This window comes from Brachyistius frenatus, unplaced genomic scaffold (assembly GCF_029030835.1).
Source record: "Brachyistius frenatus isolate BFR_SWC_R1_liver_20210118 unplaced genomic scaffold, ASM2903083v1 Contig_1, whole genome shotgun sequence".
Lineage (NCBI taxonomy): Eukaryota > Metazoa > Chordata > Actinopteri > Embiotocidae > Brachyistius > Brachyistius frenatus.
Genome location: NW_027210600.1, coordinates 8,950,697 through 8,971,448, shown reverse-complemented (window position 1 = coordinate 8,971,448; position 20,752 = coordinate 8,950,697). Strand labels below are relative to the sequence as shown.

General features: G+C 40.9%; 2 protein-coding genes across 2 annotated transcripts; both read right to left on the bottom strand.

Moving 5' to 3' along the window:
* Nucleotides 1-2,168: 2,168 nt before the first annotated feature.
* rab38a (RAB38a, member RAS oncogene family) lies at nucleotides 2,169-9,584 on the bottom strand. The gene is made up of 3 exons (XM_069689149.1): nucleotides 9,247-9,584; nucleotides 5,610-5,890; nucleotides 2,169-2,464 (listed from the first exon to the last, which is right to left on the bottom strand). Exons 1-3 carry the CDS (start codon nucleotides 9,446-9,448, stop codon nucleotides 2,309-2,311), a joined length of 639 nt encoding a protein of 212 aa, XP_069545250.1. The 5' UTR covers nucleotides 9,449-9,584; the 3' UTR covers nucleotides 2,169-2,308.
* Nucleotides 9,585-10,344: 760 nt separating this feature from the next.
* Nucleotides 10,345-20,109, bottom strand: ctsc (cathepsin C). Its single transcript, XM_069688879.1, has 8 exons — nucleotides 19,468-20,109; nucleotides 18,742-18,887; nucleotides 17,907-18,061; nucleotides 16,065-16,220; nucleotides 15,479-15,597; nucleotides 13,506-13,637; nucleotides 12,875-13,107; nucleotides 10,345-12,133 (listed from the first exon to the last, which is right to left on the bottom strand). Exons 1-8 carry the CDS (start codon nucleotides 19,625-19,627, stop codon nucleotides 11,867-11,869), a joined length of 1,368 nt encoding a protein of 455 aa, XP_069544980.1. The 5' UTR covers nucleotides 19,628-20,109; the 3' UTR covers nucleotides 10,345-11,866.
* Between the last annotated feature and the right edge of the window lie 643 nt (nucleotides 20,110-20,752).

Below are 20,752 nucleotides of genomic sequence, written 5' to 3'. Positions count from 1 at the left end.
CTGACAGAAGCTGAATCCCCAATTTTCTTTCGGCTGTTGCTGGGAACCTCCAATAAACCAGCAGCCGATGATCTCAGTGTTCTGGAAGGCTCATAGTTAACCAGAGTTAGATATGTAACTCTGTCTGAGCCCATGAAGAGCTTTGTACGTGAGTAAGTAACTTTGAGCACAAATCAGGTTTCTTAACCGAGATGTTTTTTCTCCTCGGATGACCCAGAACTAATTTAATTGGCCCGTTGCCCTGATCCAAGCACTAACCCTCAAATAAAGTAACAACCAATGATGAGTGTATGCAAGCTGAACTAGGGCATTTAGCTCCTCCCTAATGGCGGGACATTCAGCCACCATCCTGGGCAAAAATGTGTCATGCACAGTTTTGTAACAATTTCAGGGTTCAACGTATAGACTGCATATAAAAGTGGACGTAGCTTCTGGGTCTGAAAAATGAGGGCGATGCAGAAGAGCCTCAAGGTGCAATACCACCGAGTGCCACTAGACTCCCATTCAACTTCTCTCATCAAATACAAAGTCAATACAATGTCTCCACCAGTTATCTCGGTGTTGTTAGCTAAAGTCGCTCCTTCTTATTAGTCTTCTGAAGGTCCATTTGAAAATAATCCGTCATTAATTAGAAAATAAACTTAAAAAAGATGTGTTTTTGGGGGCGTGTCTGTTTGATTGACAGGCCTGTGGTGCAGGCAGGTTACGGCTATCAGTGGGCGGGACGTAGCATCGTCAGGTTTTTAATCAGATTGAATCAGATCCACCGCTGGCTCCTCCCTCAGTTCGTCCAAATATGGTCACTTCCTGCTCCAAACCGCTAGCAAGATCAAACCAACGGGTGATGTCACTGTTGGTTGCCGCCTGGTTGAGTGACATGTTTCCTCAAAATGCTGTGGTATGTTGTGCAGCGGACTTTCCTCCCGTTTGGTGGTTGTATCAGAGGTGTTAATGTAACCTTACTGCATTAAAAGAGGTTGTGCATTTCTGTAACATAACAGGGTGGTAGTTGTGGATGGAGCAGAGGCAGGCCAAATAAAGCCTGGAAACATACAGGCAGCTAGACAGCTGTCAGGACACCCACCTGTAACTGCCTTAAAGGGGGCAACCAAACAAATGAAAGCCAGCCAGTCAGTAAAGCGATGCTTTATTCATATGAACATTTTTGAAAAGTGGATACATCTTTGGTTCTATAATCTGTCTTAGTTTTCTGCATATAATATGTACATAGTTACATACATATTTGCATTTATCCCATAATTACAAATATTACAAATATTTCACAGTGGTACAGAAATTTCATTAAAAAAAACCCCACTGGATTAAAACAAATACATTATATTATCCTTGCTTCAACACAGCGTTCTTTAATTCACATACGTTTATCATAAAGTCTTGAATGGGTTGCCATGGAAATAAGTTGCACTCTATTTCAGTGACGAAAAGAAAGAAAAAAAAAGTGCACTTTTTAAGAGCACTTATAAATAAGATATATAGTGAATATATCTATTAGAGGCATTAAATACAATGGGCTGTGTTAGAAAAGGCACTTTATTTACATCCATATAATCTGCTAAAATGACATTGTTGGAGCCAGTGGATGTACATAAAGACGGACACCTCACAAAACAGTGCCATAGAAATGGGGGTATATAATAAAATGAGATCTAAATAAACCATTTAATGTGGTTGTGGTCTTATCGAACTGAGATTGCTTTGGATAGTTGGAGAAAAACAAAATCTAAATTAGCTGTTTGCCTTCTCATTAGCCCCAGAATGATGTGAAAAACTAAAAGGGGTGCGTCAAAGAGGAAAAAACAAGCCAGAGGGAAAAAGAAAGGATGGGAGACAACTGCAAAGAGGGAGAAAGAGAGACAGCGACCGTGGTGTGTATGTAGTGATTACCTCTGTAGACTTTTAGCACAGAAATACTGTGATTTGCTGCAACCTCTGTACATGTCTTCATTAACGGTGTCTCCATGGTAACCGAAGTGGTAGTGTCAAAGCTTGAAGTCGCCCAGAGGGTGACCTTGCCTTTGACAAGCGCGCTGCAGCTGCACACATCAATCTTTCTCCCTCTCTTTCTGTCTCTGCTTCAATCCATCCATTTCTTGAGCCAGCTGCCTCCATGTCATCCCCCCCCCACCCACCCACCCACCTGAGCTACCAGACAGGAAACGATTTGGCACCCATACCCTCTTCCTCACAAACAAGCCACAGTAGTTCTTCTTCTGCCTCTTGCTCACACACAAACTCGACTCTGTGCTCAATGAGATATAAAAGGACGTCCACCTGTCGGGTGTTACTGTTACTGGGATTTGAAGCAGGAGGAGCATGTCCCGCCTTTGTCATTCTCTAACTGAGGGGTGATGGTGTCTGGGACTTCTGACTGGAGCATGTCATTCTCATTGGCAATGATGTGTTTCACCAGGCAGTTGGCTGCTTCATCGATGTTGATGTTTTCCTGAGGAAAGAAGGGGAAAAAGAGAGAGCGAGAGATGGAAAGGTAGATAAATGATGAATGAAAACATTGTTACGAGGTACTGAACAAGATGGCAAAAAAAAGTGTGCAGACGGAAAATCCTGCGAGAGCAGGCGAGTGTATCAAATGGACCATAACTAAACTGAACAGATAAATAAAGCACCAGTCAGCAGCCACGATATGAACACAGTGAAAAGGGACTTCTGCACACATGTATTCACAGTGGCTGCCAGCGGTCTAAGACAGTGACAAAAGACATGACGACCTCAACATCCTTTACACACGTGCACACGACAGAGGAAAAAACAGCCAAAACAAACCAAGAAAAAATAATAATGTGATGACTGATCACTAAAATGTGGGAAATATCTGAACTGTTGATTTGCACAATAGTAATGGTCCATTTACACGGGTGAGAAATACCTGCAATGGATTCAAGACCAAATTATACCTTTTCGATTTGGTGATTTGTCAGTGCCTCTTACAAACAAATTCATCCGAAATTATTCTCAGCGGGTTGAATAATGACTGCGTGAATAGTGAGTGTGTCTGCTGTTTTGGGGAAAACGTACCTTAACTTTTTAGAGGAAACAAAGTTCATGACATCTGCATCACACACAATGTGACATGAATGTAATATGAAAGAGCTAAATGATAATTCTTCTTCTTACATTCTCTAACCATCAAAATAAAACACTCATACATCCTTACAAAAGTCTCGGGAGCTGAGTGAACTCGATAAAAAAAAGCCAAAGGTGTTCAAGTAAAGTTTATGTGAAGAGAGCACGACCAGCAATCACTGATGAAAAAGAAGCACACACACACACACACACACACACACACACACACACACACACACACACACACACACACACACACACACACACACACACACACACACACACACACACACACACACACACACACACACACACACACACACACACACACACACACACACTTTTCTAACACATGAAGTTTACTGCAGCAGCAGTGGATGGACTGAATATTCATAAGATCAGTGTGCAGCACAACACAAGCCTGCGTGCTACGATCTGTCTTTAGGGGTATTACTGCTAGAACAAAACATTCTTCCAAATCCAAATCAAAACACAACAACACACACATACCCTACTCTCTGCCAGCTTCACTTCCTTCCCTGCACTCCTGTGCATGCAGAGCTTATCCAGAGCTGCACAGGATAAAAGTTTTGAATAATTCTTCTGGCAGGTTATCGAGGCAAAGAGCTCAGAATATAATGGAGACAAACTCCTTCAGCTCAATGGCAAATTGCATACGTTCTTGTACACAACGCATTTGAGGCATTTAGACGCACATTATTTAACATTCATGGCATTTTGCATTTTAGAGTTAGACATATGATTCGAAATGGAAACACGCTGCAGCTGAAAAAACTGTTTTTTATGAAAACAAAGGAAAGCGCTTCATGGGTGTACACCAGGTCTGCGGAGCAATAGTCTGTCACATGACTACTTTTCAGCCTGTTGGTCCTTTAGAACGGTTTACTGCCTTGGTTTCAGCAGCTTGAATACTCAATTTATTTCATAGTTATTTCACTGCAGCAATTAAGGTTGGTCACCATTATTTCCAATTACCTCATCAACATGTTTGTTGGTCTGTTTCTTTGTTTGTTGTTTGGGACAAACTCTTGGAAACTTTTGAACACCTCTCATTGTACTTATTGAACAAGCATAAATGCCTTTCTCAGCTCAAATGTGCAGAGGACCGTGCTGCCTTGGCGAGGGAACAGTCTGAGTGCTTTCTATTTGTTTGTGGCACCTCAAGGCAATGGTGTAAAGACACAAAACAAAAAGCATGAATAAACAGTGAAGTAATTGAGTGTTTCAGTTTCGGTCAGGTTTTATTGTATGTTTCATACTGTAGGCTATATGGATGTGTTGTGTTGTGTTGTGTTGTGTTGTGTTGTGTTGTGTGTGTGTGTGTGTGTGTGTGTGTGTGTGTGTGTGTGTGTGTGTGTGTGTGTGTGTGTGTGTGTGTGTGTGTGTGTGTGTGTGTGTGTGTGTGTGTGTGTGTGTGTGTGTGCTCAAATTTCTATTTTCCTTGCTTACCATCGAGCTGTGAGATTTCTTACAGCCACACTCAGGGCTTCTGATGAGCGTCTGTGTTACTCACCTTACAGTCAGAAGCCACTCACCTCGTTCTTTCATCACTGTGTGCACAAGTTAGTTCTTGAAGAATACTGTACTTTTACTGTAGTTTGTATACTACAGTTTGATATTTTAATTGATATTGTAATATTTTCTCTATTTTTTGTCTGTTTATATATGTATATTGTTGCTATGCCATTATAAACATTGTGTTGTCTGTTATATGGGCTTTAAACAGACTGTAATGTAGGCTACACATAAATAAATAGTAACATACGTTGAAAATCTGAAAAAAAAAAAACTATTAGATCAAAGTTACATTTTGGATCAAATCATGAATTTTTAAATGACATCCAACTCTGAGCATGAAACCAAATTTCAAAGACAATATTTCCCCCAAATCTACTCCTTCATGATTAATTCCGGTCAGTGGAAAACAGTGGAAGTGATATATTCCGTCAACATTCCTGGACATCCTGTCTGGATGACCGAACACCTGATGCAAGTGCAGCTGACCTGGAATAACAGAGGGAACCTCTGCTGGGAGCCTCTGTGAAAAAGCAGCAGAGCTCAGTGATTGAGGTTTTATTCATATGCAAATAGTGAATAGAATGAGACTCTGTTAAATGCAGCACATTTAAAAGATCTCTTCACATCCTGAAAGAGGCTCTGCGGTGGCGTCTCTACAGGATAATCAGGTGCTGGGTATGACAGTGTCGAGGAATCAGTCACCTCTCAAGGACATTTGAACAGAAAGGACACACCTGCTGACACACGGACTCGGACCTCAGAGCTCCTGTTGAAGGCTGGTATATTACTGCTGAGAGTGAGTGAGTGAGTGAGTGAGTGAGTGAGTGAGTGAGTGTGTGTGTGTGTGTGTGTGTGTGTGTGTGTGTGTGTGTGTGTGTGTGTGTGTGTGTGTGTGTGTGTGTGTGTGTGTGTGTGTGTGTGTGTGTGTGTGTGTGTGTGTGTGTGTGTGTGTGTTCCATCTTTCTCACCTTAGCAGACGTCTCAAACCATCCCACAAAGCCATTCTCCTGGCAGAACTGCTCCATCTTTATTCCATTATTGGTCAGTACGTCCCGACCCTGGTCACATTTATTGGCCAAAAGCACAGTGGCTACATGTTTCCCATTGGCAAGTGTCAGTTTGGAATCCAAGTCCTCCTTCCATTTCGTGACGGCCTCAAAGGAGGCGGGTCGTGTGACATCGAACACGATGAAGGCACCCATGGCTTCGCGGTAATACACACGAGTCATGTTTCCAAACCTCTCCTGACCTGGAAGACACGCACAGACAAAGACACACATGCACACACACACACACACACACACACACACACACACACACACACACACACACACACACACACACACACACACACACACACACACACACACACACACACACACACACACACACCGTTTACTACTTAGATAAGATGCAGACACGGATAAAGGCAGAGTGGGAGGAGAAGAGATGTGTCTCTTGTGTCTCGTGTGTGTGTGTGTGTGTGTGTGTGTGTGTGTGTGTGTGTGTGTGTGTGTGTGTGTGTGTGTGTGTGTGTGTGTGTGTGTGTGTGTGCGTGCGTGTGTGCGTGTGTGCGTGCGTGCGTGCATGTGTGTGTGTGTGCTTGCATGTGAGATTGTCTGTACAAATTCCTGAGGGTAAAATTAATTTGATAAGCTCTGTTGGAATGTTGTGTCCACACAGATTTTCCCATCCATAACTTCTACTGGAGCACCGTCAGCTTCAGCTGCAGAGTTACACAATACAATGAGTTATGAGCAAGACATTTTGAAAGCTAAACTGGTCTGTTTTACTTCTCAGCATGGTGGCCAAGATAAGATGCAAGTGAAATAAAAAAACGTTTATATTTATTCATTTTTCTCTTTGTTCAGTCCCACAGGCGTGTTTCCTCACCTGAACAGGTGGATCAGAGCACAGGGTCAGCTGCACAACAGCTGGGAGGATGAACGTTTTGCTCAAGGACATATCAGAGGGGCAGATGGTTGTTGGAACAGGTCTTGATACTTTTATCTGACATTATAGTCAAGCAGAAAATTATGCCCCCAGCTTTCTCAAACTGTATTTTCTGCTGTTTATGCCTTACTACAAAAAGTAAAGGATTTCTCTGAAAGTCTCATGAATAAATACAAATTTGTTTTTATTTAAAGCTCAGAAAAAGGTGACAAATTCCACGAAAGTGCTTCATTAGAAATCTGTGTGTGGTTTGATCCGATTTGACTGAAAAGTTAAAACTGGAAAAACATTTTCATTCCATTGTTGTTCAGGTTTAATAGGTGCACAGACACACACACACAGACAAAACCAGCAATATAAAAGACTTAAGGCAACTAAAATGGTTGTGAATTGTGCAATAAAGTAGGACCCCATTACTCAAAATATGACCGTTAAATGTATTCAGAGCCTTTACATTTATCTTAAGATGTTAAGACCTCAACAGCTCAACATAATCTCTGTAAATTCAGAAGGTAGAACATATAAAAACCTCTGCTATAAAGTTTCCAACCTGTCTCACTTATATGTACATGCTACAGGACTGTGAAGCCTGTCCTGTCACCCTGGTCAGCCCAGGCAACTGAAAAATAGCAGACCGAAATAGAACAGTTAGAGTTGTTTATCTTGGGATATGCACAGAAACAGCAAGTGATTTATTACATCTGTAGCATGAGAAAACTTTAGTCCATCATTAAATCCCCCCAAACAGACCTGCGGTTGTGTAAAATACAAAACAAGAAAGATATTTTTTGAATGTGACTTAAATGTCAGATGCAAAAATATCAATATCAAATAGGTGTTCAATTGATATAAACTAAATCCAAAGTAAATGGAAAATCCATATAATAATTTGTAAAGTTCTGCTGTAAGGACTTTAATGTGTTTAGTGCCATGAAATAACCTGTGTTGTGATTTGGCACTATGTAAATCAAATTGAATTGAATTGAATTGAATATTGTAATGGCAGCGCTCATCCTAAATTACACAGAAAAAAGGATAATAATTTAGTCCTCCCCACCTGAGGGCTTATCAGTTTTCGGTGAGCGTAGGGAGCCCATAGATTACAGTACACGACCTACAGCAGTTTTCTCTGAAGGAGACACTCATCTTTAGTTCATAATAAAAGCTTTCTGTATACGAGAGCTTGGGCCTTAAATCTCCCTCACATGAGTTTTAGACACATGACTGCTTGCGCTTACAGGAGAGAGCGCACAGGAGGGGAGAGAACAGCAGGTCAGAGGATTCTTCTAAACCTCAGCCGACACTCATGTGACATGAGACCGCTGTAGCCTTTAGGTTTGTCATCTTACCCAATAGCATCCCACTCAAAAGCCTGTATTATTTCTCATTCCTGTGGTTGTCAAGGGCGATCAAAGCGTTAAATTGTAAGAAAATATATTATGGTTCCTCATTATCATGGCTTTTTAAAAAAAAATAATTAAGCAGAGCCTTTAACTTCTAAGATCTGAGAGAGTAACATCCACATATCTATGTATGTCTTAAATTAAAGTCGGATAGTAATATATAATACAAAATACAAATACAAAGCGGGTAAGAGAGTATCATATGGGTGACGAATGCCACTGAATACACAGAACATTAATGCAGAGAAGTGAGACGGCATTATTGATGATATATATATATATATATATATATATTGATGATATATATATACACACACACCAAATTACCAGCTTATGCTTATACTAAAGACCTGAAACACATAGAAAGTGGAAGGCATGGATCATTTGTGCTGTTATATCATGTGGTATCGTGATGCACCATTCTTGATGACCCCAAGGCCCCTTTTACAGGAAGTATAAATGGTATGAACCTCAGCTTTTCAACATGTGACTTCAGACGTGCATAGCCAAGTGATTTGAAGTCATTCCAACTGGTCAGCTGGTAAACATTAAGCCTGGATAACTCTTATTCCATCCTTTTATGAAAAGGGTTAAATAACCGCTAAATAAAATGGTCACGTCTGGTCTAGTGTCTTTTCATCTCTAGCCTCAAACTGTTTATCTGAAATAGACCATATTTGAGGCCTCACACTCTGATTTGAGATGTTGCCTTTCCAGAGGGGAACTAGTCTATAATTTAAATTTTTAGCAGCAATCTCTGATAAACGTTTGATTCATTATTTGGAAATATTTGTCTCTAATATATATATATATAAAAAAAAAAGCAGGCACTTAAGAGGGGGAAATGACTTGTATAACAGCCATTTTAATTGCAAAGCAGATTCATTCAAACTGTTTGATGTTTGATAAAAGAAAAAAAAAAAGTAATTATAAACATGACTACCTCCATGAACATATTTGGCAACTGACATTAATTAATTTTCAAATGTAGCCTTGAGGTAGTTTCACTTAAAAGACAATTTCACTTGGGTAAGTGCAAACATTTAGTTTGTCTCGGTCTCTGTATTTTCCGTTGTCAGCTTTTCTGAAAACATAGAATTGTAACTAATAAACTAACCTTGTCTGCTTCTTACATATCTATTAAGATAATCACTTCACAAACCTGTCAAAAGAAAATAAGTAATTTGTATGTTTGTCCTCCTGTAAACCTGCTAGTTCATGTGAGCTGTGCGTAAAAGTTGGACCGTACCTGCGATGTCCCACAGCTGCAGGCGCACCGTCTCCTGGTCCCAGTTGAGGACTTTGAGAGCGAAGTCCACCCCGATGGTAGCTCGGTAGTTGGGGCTGAAGTTGTGATGGACATACCGCTTGATGACGCTGGTCTTTCCGACCCCGAGGTCTCCTATGACAAGAATCTTATAGAGATGCTCCTTGTGGTGGTTGTTCTGCATGGCGACCGAGGAGGAGGGCGAGAGCTGCGCATGAATCCACCGTCATGGAGGGGGCCTGTCGATGAAAGGGGAGAAGCGCAGGACAGCGCGGAGTGAGGTGAAGAGAGTTGGGAATGAGAAGGGGAGGCACGGTACGCCCTGGTCCACGGAGGGAAGCTGAGCAGAGACGTGTGGACCTTGTGACTCACGCAGGGCAGCTGCCAGGGAGTGCCGGGGTGGATTTAAATCCTCTGAGCTGCAGGGGACAAACACATGTTTGATATTAGGCATGTCAACAGTGGTGGAAAAAGTGTTTCCATTACTCCCAGTGATAAGTATTGTCAGAAAAATGTAGCCTCACCTATAAGTATCGACAGTGTTCAATCTGCAGCAGAACAGTCCCTGTCATTATGTTATGTATTCAGATATTGCTTACTGATGCATTTACATAAGTAACATTAGGTGGAGCTGTTTGAACTACAGTGTTGGTAGTTCAATCGATAGAAGCATGCTTTATATTTGAAAGTAAAAAGTATTTCCCTCTGAAATGAAGACTAGATGTACACAGTACCATTAAATGGAAATACTCAAGTACCCCCCCCCCCCCACCCACACACACACACACACACACACAAGCTGTACAGAAGCAATGTGCTTGAGTAAAAAGACTTTAGCTCCTCTTAAGTCAGAGTGGCAGCAATGAGAAAAACCACATAATTTGTCCACACAAAGAGCATCATTCATCCGTTCATACATCAACACATTTTACCTCGTGTGGTTTGTAGAAATCTCATTTCATGCAGTTTCGTTTGAACTGTGCCAAACAGAAAACTTCTGAGAAGCCCGACCAAACATAAAGATGAAAATGAGATTTAAAATAGTGTTCCATCTTCTTACACACGAAACAAAACAAAACATTGATTCAAAAAGCTTTTATTCCAGGCAGGCAGAATAAAAGGCACTACAATCAGTTGCATCCCTTTATTAATTCATCCAGAAATCCCTTTTACATTTCTCTGAAGGGAACTTTAACAAGTTTTTCCTACAGAGGAACATGGCAGTCGCGGCTTCAATTTGATGCAAGGACAGAAAATATGCCAACTCTCCACTGTGCTTCCCTGAGACAGAGAAAGACTTAAAATGTCCTGCACCTGACGAGCAAACACAAAGACTGACTCCTCAGATCCTATTAAATGTCCCAGCTGGAATTTACTTCCTGTCACAGTATGCACAATTTAATCTTCTTGGATTCGTGGTTTGTGTTGGCAGTCACAGCTGTAAGTTACTTGTCCATAGGAAGCTAATCAGTGATTGCTGAAATCAACAAACAATACAAAAAAAGAAGATAAAAAATGTTGCTGCATGATCGACTGACACAGAAAATTCAAGTTTTTATACGCTATCAAGAAAAACATGGTATCTTCACGAAAGCAGTATTACTGTTTCCATATAATCAAAATACATTTTAGGAGCTATGAACACACATTACGTGGAAATAAAGCGTTTAAGGTTTAATCTCTGGTGGTTGAAACTTCTTGTAGTTTCAGGAAACCCAAATATCTGAAACAGAAACTCCATGGAAGGAGATAAAATGAAGCAATACACTATAAAATGCCTTTCAATTCTGAAAGTTAACCTCCCTTTCAGGGTGTATTTATACCCATACAAAAGTTGTAATATTTTCAAATAAATATATTTCTCACGGGACAGCAGCACTTCTCAAAGTCGTAACACTGAGGGCCTCTGTTATGACTTTTTACTCCTTCAAGCGGAGCCTCAATCCATCGTATCTTTACGATCTTGGTTGTTTATGGCCACTACTTTTGAAGATGGCAGTGTGTACACAGCCGGAGACAGACAACGAACTATTACTTTCAGACTAGAGACTATTTATAAGCGGCCTGTTAAAACACTGCCCTATACTCCCTAAAAAAAAGAAAAAGGAAAGACTCCAACTAGTGGTTGTATGTTAAAGGTTTTTACACGATTAGTCACTGCCCAACAAAATTATTTGGATTCACTACTGTTAAAACTTGAGCACTTCCCAGTCGACAAATGATTAAAAATAATTAAATATCTGGTTCGAGGCTCATAAAATGTTAAAATTTCCACTTTGATTGAAGAAACTTTGATTATCATTCAAGTTTTGGTTTGATTTCCCTTTTAAAATATGTTTTATCGTCGTTAGAAATTTTGGCATTAAAGCTGAAATCCATAACTCTTTATGTCAACGTGCAATGTTCAGGCACGTTATCATTCTAACTCCGCTTGTTAGATGAGGGAGGAAGAAGAGTGAAAAGTTGCAGGTTTTAGCTTAAAATTTTTCGACCTCCTGAGCGCACGTTGAGAAGCTACAGAGGGAGCATATCCAAGTCGCACAATAGAGACTCAACAATCATTTTGAACCCTATCCTTCCTCCCGTCTTCAGTTTCTGGCTTCTACAGTTTGGGGATCGGTTTGGCTGCCACTGCGATGCTTTCGATGGCACACTCGTCACTTCCGCGGCGAATTCGGAAGTAGCCGCTCTCGCCCCAGTTAGCGCCCCAGCTGTTCTTGACAATCCAGTACTTCTGTCCGGTCACGTGGCAGCGCCCATAACCCACTAACAGCACAGCGTGGTTGGTCAGCTCGAAGGGATTGAAAGGGTCTGCGAGGGCCGTGTGGTGGTAGATGCCCTCCTTGTAGTGCATGAAGTCAGGATAGACCTGTGGACAGAGACGGATCATTTACTTTTTCACTTTCTAAAGCAAAAAGCTCGACCGAGTTGGAAAATGTTAAATTGACAAATAAATGCATCAAATAGAATTCCTTCATTGTTGGGGTTGTTGCTTTGACCGTAAGCCTTTTGCTACTTTAGCTGTGGTTTGGGGTTAACGGGACAATTTAAACCTTAAGACTGATGTTTATATAATGCAATATATGGTGAATATATGGTGATTTACAACTACTGCGAGAGAAGTAGCTTCATGATATATTGCAGGTTTTCCACTCAGTGTTTTACCGCTGCAGTGAGCCACCGTCCCTGACGCAACGTCACATCCTGTAACATCAGATCAATGACCGCACTTCTGAAATAATACATGGACCTTTAACGCCACCAGAAACCTGACTTAAAGCTAAAAGGTAAAACGGTACAGTCTAACACAAGGGTCTCCAACCTTTTTTTCCTCTGAGATCCTTGATCTGTCGGGTTGATCTACTGGTTGGAGACCCCTGGTCTAACATGAGTGAATAGAAAGTATTAATACTTAAATTATATCTTTCGCATGGATTTCAAAAACATTCTGCTAGCTTGTCAAAGTTCATGACCCAAATATCTTGTGCTTAAATAGATGCTTAAAAAAACAAAACATCTTTTCAGTTTGTGCAGAGGGTTTGACAGTTATTCAGGTGAATACAAAATGTATCTATAGCAATAGCAGTTAAACAGTGGATAGCTGTTGTACCTCCAGGGCCACTGCCATTGGTCCATTCTTGACCAGCTCCAACATCATGGCCATCTCACTGCAGCCGCCATAAAACCCACCAACATAGCTGTATTCTGCTGTGTAAATGCGGCCGCAGTTTTGAGGAACGCCACACGGGGAGTTCTTTGCAATATATGGAAAGCATGACTCGTCCACGAGGCCGAAATCCTGAATGTACTTTCCAATCAGGTATGGGAACCCACCATCACAACCTTACGGAGGAGAGAAAAATGTGGTTTGTTAATTTTTCTTTTTTCCAGGGTAAAATCTATTGTGTGGTCCTAGATGTAAAAAAAATAAATTGATATTTTGAAGGACACTTCAACACAATTATTGAAAATGCACAAATCAGTTATCAAATGCTTGACTTTGTAAAAGCAGTAAGGATACACTTTCCAAAAAACTCTTCAGCGCTACTTGTTCAAATTAAGAGTGGAAAGGCAGCCCCGAGTTTTCTACATACAGCAGCGACACCTTTGTCCATTTTCATTACGTCTCGCCATATCGATACGTCACGTAGATTTCCTAACTCCTGCCGCAACTATCTTCATACAAAGTGAAATGCTCAGGTCAAGAAACAACGTGGATTGTCGAGGGAGAGTTGGTTTACCTTGAGAGTATTCAGAACAGGAGACCACTTGCTGAGGGCTGAGGATGGGAGTGTCGCTGTTGTTGGTGAGGATTCGAACACGAGCTTCCAGCATTCCCATGCAGGCAAAGGAGTAGCAGCTCCCACACGTTGCTGAAAGAGTCCATGAGGAGATTTACACCAAGAAAAGAAACGCCTCGATAAATCAGAAATTTGCAAAGTTTGTAAGGTTCAGTTCAAATCATTTATGCCAATTTCTGAGGCTGTAATTCGTGGTGGTGTTGTACTACGTAGCATTATATTAAGCGGTACCTCTAATTTTCTGTCCTAAAGTTCGTGCAGAAAGTGTCCAAAAATACTGTAGCTACTAGTACACACCCTGATGAAACCCGATACGACAAAAAGTTGGTAACTGTGCACTTTAAGAGGACATTTAAACCAGAATGTATTAAAACCACTCAGCACTAAATGTTTTTGTAATGTTCCTGCCCCAGTATACTTATCTGCCATAGCTATGCCATAATAATGGAGCGAGGCATAGAGACAGATACACTGATTAAAAGAAACTGGTTACCATACGCAGTGTGAGACACCGGGTTCTTAATAAGATGCTCTGCAGAAACAAATTAGGCCGGGGAACAGAGGCTGCGGGGAGTAGCAGGGTGGTTTAATTGTAGCAATGATTCAAGTCAAGGTGACACCGGGGAGAACAGTTTTCATTCGGGTCCAAGACGTCATGTTTCTTCAGAATGATAAGATATAATCCCCATCTTCATTTAGATCAAAGATCTACGAGAGCGGGAAACTTTTGCTAATGCAGTTTCTGAGATGATTCGATGTGATGAGAAACATTTGTCATGTTTGACCCTCAAGACACACAGCTGAAGGTCTCTCACAGGAGTTCATGGCGCTTTAATCTGCTGAAATGACAGTCGCACCTACATCTTCTGTAGTAAGTCAAAACTTGGTTTAAAGCAACATTAAGAAACAGCTAAGTTCTGACATGAGCCCATTACACATAGTAGTCATGTGCACATCCACCGCAACGCAGTGGGACAGGTGCTGGTTACACAAAACTAAATTAACCGCATTGCAAGAACCTGCCCACTGAATCAGAGCTCCAGTCACGTTTATATACTTCAGGTATTCCTCAGGCAAATAGTGGAAAATGAGGAATACACTTTGTATACACAGTATATACATTCACAAGCATCTACACTGTCTTGTTAAAAGGTAAATACAAACATTTATATGAAAAGGCACGTGTGTGTGCGTGAGCACACACATAATAAAGCACTTTGTGAAAATGTTCAATAACAAGTAATGTAATATTAAATACACATTTCACATAAGTAATCAGATGTCTGCTAATTTGTCGAAACATTAAAGTAATAAAAGTAATAGTAGCTCTGATTCAGTGTGCGGGTACTTCTTGCATCGCAGCCAATGTAAGACCAGCCAGACCAATTGATGCTCCATCCTACCAAGTTTTGTGAACTGACGTGGGACCTTAAAAAAAAAAAAAAAATCCACCTTACTCGCAACACTGAAGCAAAATAAGATGGAAAGCCCCGCACAGTGGCTTAGAGGGCTCCTACTGAACCACTTCAGCCCTCTCCAGACCCTTAAACCTCACCCTACTGAGGCCCTCGCAGACACTCAAAGTACTCAGCACACATAATCTCCCCACTCACACACTAGGCAGTGCAGAAACACAGGAGGAGAGCGGAAAGCAGACGCAGACCTGCACAGAGTGAAGCAAAGCAGCTGACGAGCTCCAGTTCACAGCATGTCTCAGGGACAGCTGGTCAAATGTAAAGCCAGGCCTCTCCTCCTGCAAGTCTCCTCAAGTATATTTGCATCAAGGCATTACATTTCTAATATAACAGGCATCACAGGTAAAATACAGTTATCGTTCAGTGCCTTTCAAGTTAATTAAATTACTTTATACGTCACCGCAGTGAGGCTTCTATGGGAAAGCAACTAAAAGTCACCTTGATTTCTCACAGGACTGACAAAGTTAACAGTATTAACGTTTCTCCAGTCCCAGTGTTCAGGCAGAGCTGCCGCCATCTTGGCCACATCAGCTGTGACAGACGCAGGGCGAACACGCCTACAGTAAAAAGAGAGAATCACATTTGAAGGACATTCTCTGTCAGACATTTGCATTGTGAAGCAGTTTTAAAGACCATCTAATAACTGTGGAAATGAAATGTGCAGGATGAAAGTCCACCTTCAGTAAGAATCTAATATTTGAATGTTTTAAGCAGTTTTTGTATTGTCGGTAAAGTGTGTGTATATTTTCCACCCGACGGATTTTATTTCATGCCAAATGAGGGGCTGCGTTATATTATTTGATAATGAAAACTAATAAGAAATCCTCATAGGGAAGACGTGCAACCATCCTGCTTATTTAAGTGGTGATGAAGTACTAGTAATGTATATGAGCAGTTTTAACTTCTCACCAAATAAATAGAACAAAGCATTAAAAATCAGCACCATTCACATTTTTTTTTTTTTTACTTCATGCCACTTGACAGGCTCCGTAGTATAACATGGGAAAGGCAAGTAAACACTCACACGGGGATGCGGGAGGCAAACCCTCCTGCTCTGTAGTGCAGCTCCTGTAGAGTGTACATCTCGTGCTCCGGATAGGACGCGGCCTTCCAGGATCTCTGAACAGAGTTGATCGCATCAAGGAAGTCCAGGTTGTGTTTGTACGGCCTCTGGAGCAGCCTGCAGGGGGAATAATATCACGTGAGGAGGATTTCTTTTTTTTTTTAAAGGGGTTCGTCTGCCTCACAAACAGAGACACTGTCACAGTATGCAACCAATTTTACAAAATACACACATTTTACAATTCGATAAAATTATACAATAGTAACAAATCCACTTTCGTTGGTTCAGTAGCCGAATGGTTAAGATGTTTTTAACACCTCGAAGACACACCGTTGTTTATCTTTCTCCTCGTTTTTTGTTTGTCTCAATATTATCACTTGTTAGATAAAGTTGCAATGCCAAAAAGGAAAGAAAACTACCTTTGTGAAGCTTGTACTTTTTTTTTTTTATTATTGATGAAGTTTTGACATTTTTGTTGCGCTTCACTGCATTATACAGAAACAGGTTTCCACTTTCTGTGAAGTTCTTTCACCAACTTCTGTTGAGTGCCGTTTGGGATGTCCAAATGCAAATCTCATATGTTCTTATTAATTGCCTACCTCCTGTTCAACAATATTCAGTGAAACATTGTGTGCCACAAACAGATAATTCAAAATGTTTTGGTGTATAAATTAAGCAGTCAGCAGGTATGGTTTGTTACTTTACGCTGATTTTACTGTAACATGAATTGTTTTTCCTAAAGCTGGTAAAACAGCTAAATTGTTTTCATCAGGGACGATGACGAGGCAGACCTGCAGACACGCAGAAAAGATTATGGCAGGTAGTGAAAGTCCAAGAAAAAGACAGCAACTGCCGTTTGTATAAAGTTTTTCATTTCATACTGGAAGAATTAGTATCAATCTGTGGCTAATAACCAAGTCTAAACTTTTCAGCTTGCCACTGTGACGTTCCTGTATGTGAGGAAAAGACAGCATGAAACAGTTTTAGGTGTCAAAGTGTGGAAAGGTTTCAACTATTTCTGAGTTAGTGACTTTCGCAGTTTTAACGGCACACTGCCCAAACAACACTTACCATGCATCCTACTATTGCTTGCAATGTGTGGAAAAGGTCTCTTTTTATCCATGTTAATAAATGAGCAAAAAAAGTGCACTAAATGTTTGTAAGGACTTTCTGAAGTCTATTAATAACCCAAACATACCGTAAACATGAAAGACAGCCTTACATGCTGTTATAATAACTTGGATTCTTCACTTCTGTTCGTATGATGTAATTGTATTTGAGTAATATCATTCTACAATCTGAAAAAAATATTGTATTAGTTTATGAGATAACCATCTTTGGTGGATATCGCGGACATCTGGACAACACAATCACTTAGATTAAATCCCTCCAATACTATGAGAGACAATATTTTGTATAATATTATCGTCATGGTTTGAATTACAAATAAACTTGACATAATGACCAAGTTGAAAATCCAACTGCAGCTGAAGAGATCAGGAAGCAGCTTTATTCTGCGAGAAACTGAATCCATTTTTGTTATCGCCTGCTCAGCAATGATTGTGCTTGAATAACAGATTTGTCAGATGCAGGCTCGTTTCCAGCTCTCACTGAGGGTGAGGAAGACTCACTCAGTTCACTTCAGATCAGGGGAACAATAGGGGAGGAAAAGTGGAGATTGAAGCAAAAATGCCAGCACAGCAGCTTTCCTCATGTGCCAGTGGGTGTTTTCATTCTGAGTTTGTGTTCGTTTACTTCGCATTTTGGGGGTTGTATAGTACCTCGCTGTAATAATATACATACCTGCGGCTGAAGACTGGCTGGTATTCTGTTTTGGGTGGGACTGCGTTTACCCTCTTCCCAACAAAACAGGCCCAGTTGCGTCCCAGGACATCGTGGACCCACCCCGGCATGGTCTGGTCACAGTAACTGGTCAACTTAGGGCCATTCTCACTGTACTGGAAGTGTGGGGAAACAAATTTATAGGCAAATCAGTTTAATTTTATGCAAATATGAAGACTCAGGTTATTAAAGAAAACAACTGAATGAACCTCATATTATTACATTTCGTAAAAGGTAATCTATTGTCTGTAAATTCTTTCGATAATCACTGAGTCATAACTTCTCTGAAATTATTCCTCACTTCTCACATCAAGTTAAATCAAGACCCAGACGATGGGGAAGTTGAAACAGACGTGGCTAAATCACAACATGGGCTGGAAGACAAGGCGGCTAAGATACCTCCCACGACTCAGTGTCACAAGACTGGTAAGAAATAACACATAACTGCAAAGTTGACCCAGAATCTGCTATTTTTAAAAGGTGCATAGTTCACAGAAACTGTCTGATTAGATTAAAACTGAGTTGTAGGTGAAACCAAACCTTTATTGTCAAGGGCTGCTTAAATAATAGAAACTAGATTTAAATAATAGAAACCAGATAACCGTTAACCCACAGTGAAACTTCCTCTCAATGCCAATTGCAACCAACAAAATTCTCATTGAATAGAAGGACAACTTTGACGACATCAGTACGCATTTTAAGTGAAAACTTGATGTAGATGTTTTTTGAAGCTTTACCACAGCAAAATACTGAAAATAGCACTCAGTTACATGCATTGTGTCTTTTCATCTCTTACCTTGAAGAAAGCGAACCATTTGTACCCATTGATGACCACCTCGAAGCCCTGATTGTAAATGAGGGTGAAGAAGCCCATGTTGCCCAGCTCGTCTGTGGCCACGGACAGTTTCTCCAGAGTCACAGTCACCGTTCTCTCACCTGTAGCTGAGGAGGAACGTCACCAACATACAGTGTAAGGCAGGGAAGGTCTCAACCACCAAACATGAACCCAGAGCAGCAAAAATATTCAGAATAATATCATTACAATCTGAAATAATGTTAATTTAATATTAGTGTAATGTCTGAGTGTTGACAGCTTGGGAAAGTCCAGTTCTTTGTAGGCACAAATATGTATATATATATATATATACAGACTTCACACATGTTTAGAAGAAAGTTAGAGGACACGAAAAGGAAATGTCTACAAAGAGCCCATGTTAAGGAGCCAAGAGTGTTGAATATTTGTTTGTGTACTTGTAAACAGAAGAAACAAGTAATTAGATCCCAACATGTTCAGTGTATTACAGAGTTATATGGATATATTTGGCGATTGTGCATTTGCTGTAGTCTGCCCATGTTAGCCTAAAGCTAATTTACATCAACACACTACTAAAAACAAGACAAGACAAAGCAGGAAGTGGAAACAGGCCTCAGCATGTCACATGCTTTCTTCCAAAAGACATTTCTAAAACTATAATTTCCGTGCGATCAGGCTTCACTGCGTGTTTTGCGGCGGGCTCTTTACCTTCGGCGGAGCAGTTGACGGTCCTGTCGTGTCCCCCTTTGGACACCTGAAACACCCATGTCCCCAGCAGGTCCTCGTAGGTGCAGTTGGCCGGCGTGTCCCCCCGAGACCCTTCGACCCAGAGCAGTAACACGCACAGGAGCACGCTGCACGACCTCATCTTCACACACACACACACGCAGCGAGCAAACAAAACAAAAAAAACCCTCGACCGCACAAACGTCCGAAAAACTCTTCACACTTCGTCTGATAAAAACACTCAAAGTTTGTCCCCTGTTTGTCCACCAACCTGCTCCGCTCACTTCCCAGCGGCCCCGTCCTCTGACAGCTATTTATGCAAACTCAAACTTTTTGCACACATGACCCCACAAGACCCACATGTCAAGTCAAGATAGTTCACTGCAGCGCGACAGCGCGCCGCGCATGCGCGAGTAGACGAAAGAGTACTTTTTTTGAAAATAGCACTAATTTAAGAGGATTTACAAAACATCAGCTGACACCTTATCGATTCAACGACAAGCACACTGGCTGTAAGCATTGTTATGTGTACCCTGTCGAGACTTGGGACGATTCTAATCTGTCTAGTTTTAACGAACAAGGAACCACAGTCCGGGAACAGTCTCGCTCTCAGCGCTCCTTTGTTCCTCCTTCTGTTTTTTGGTTTCGATTTCCTCGTCACATGACCCAGCAGCTGAGCGCATGCGCATTAGACGTAGAAAGATTCTGTTGTTTTTTTAAATTAGATTAATAAAAAAAAAAAATAATAATAAAAAATAATAATAAAAAAGCGTTTTGTGACATTTTACAGTAGCAAATGGTCTTTGATGTGACGATGATATTTAAGTTGCATAAAAAAAATTACATTTGGAAAACAGTGACAACATAAATAATTAATAAGTAATGAAACACAAATATGGCAGGTATGTTTTGCCTATTTACATATATATTATCACACTCAATAGGCGGTTTGAGTAGATATGCCTCCCCCCCCTTCGTACCCTGCCATCCCCCCTTTACATCCTCAAGCAGTGAGAGGGCAGGGGCAGATGGGTTGTTTACTTGAACATATTCATCTTGTCTGCCTGACTAAATGATCTTTTATCTGACCTGTACAGGTCAGGATCTATGCCTTGACCATGCAAGCCTCTTAATCAAGTCATTTTGGATTTAGCCAAACTGTCTGTCATGAAAAAAGCAGATTGGTTAAATTTTATAGTTTCAACAAGTGGAGCAAGTCTGCTCAACAACATTGTGTTTTATGACTGCACATGTGCTTCCAGCTATG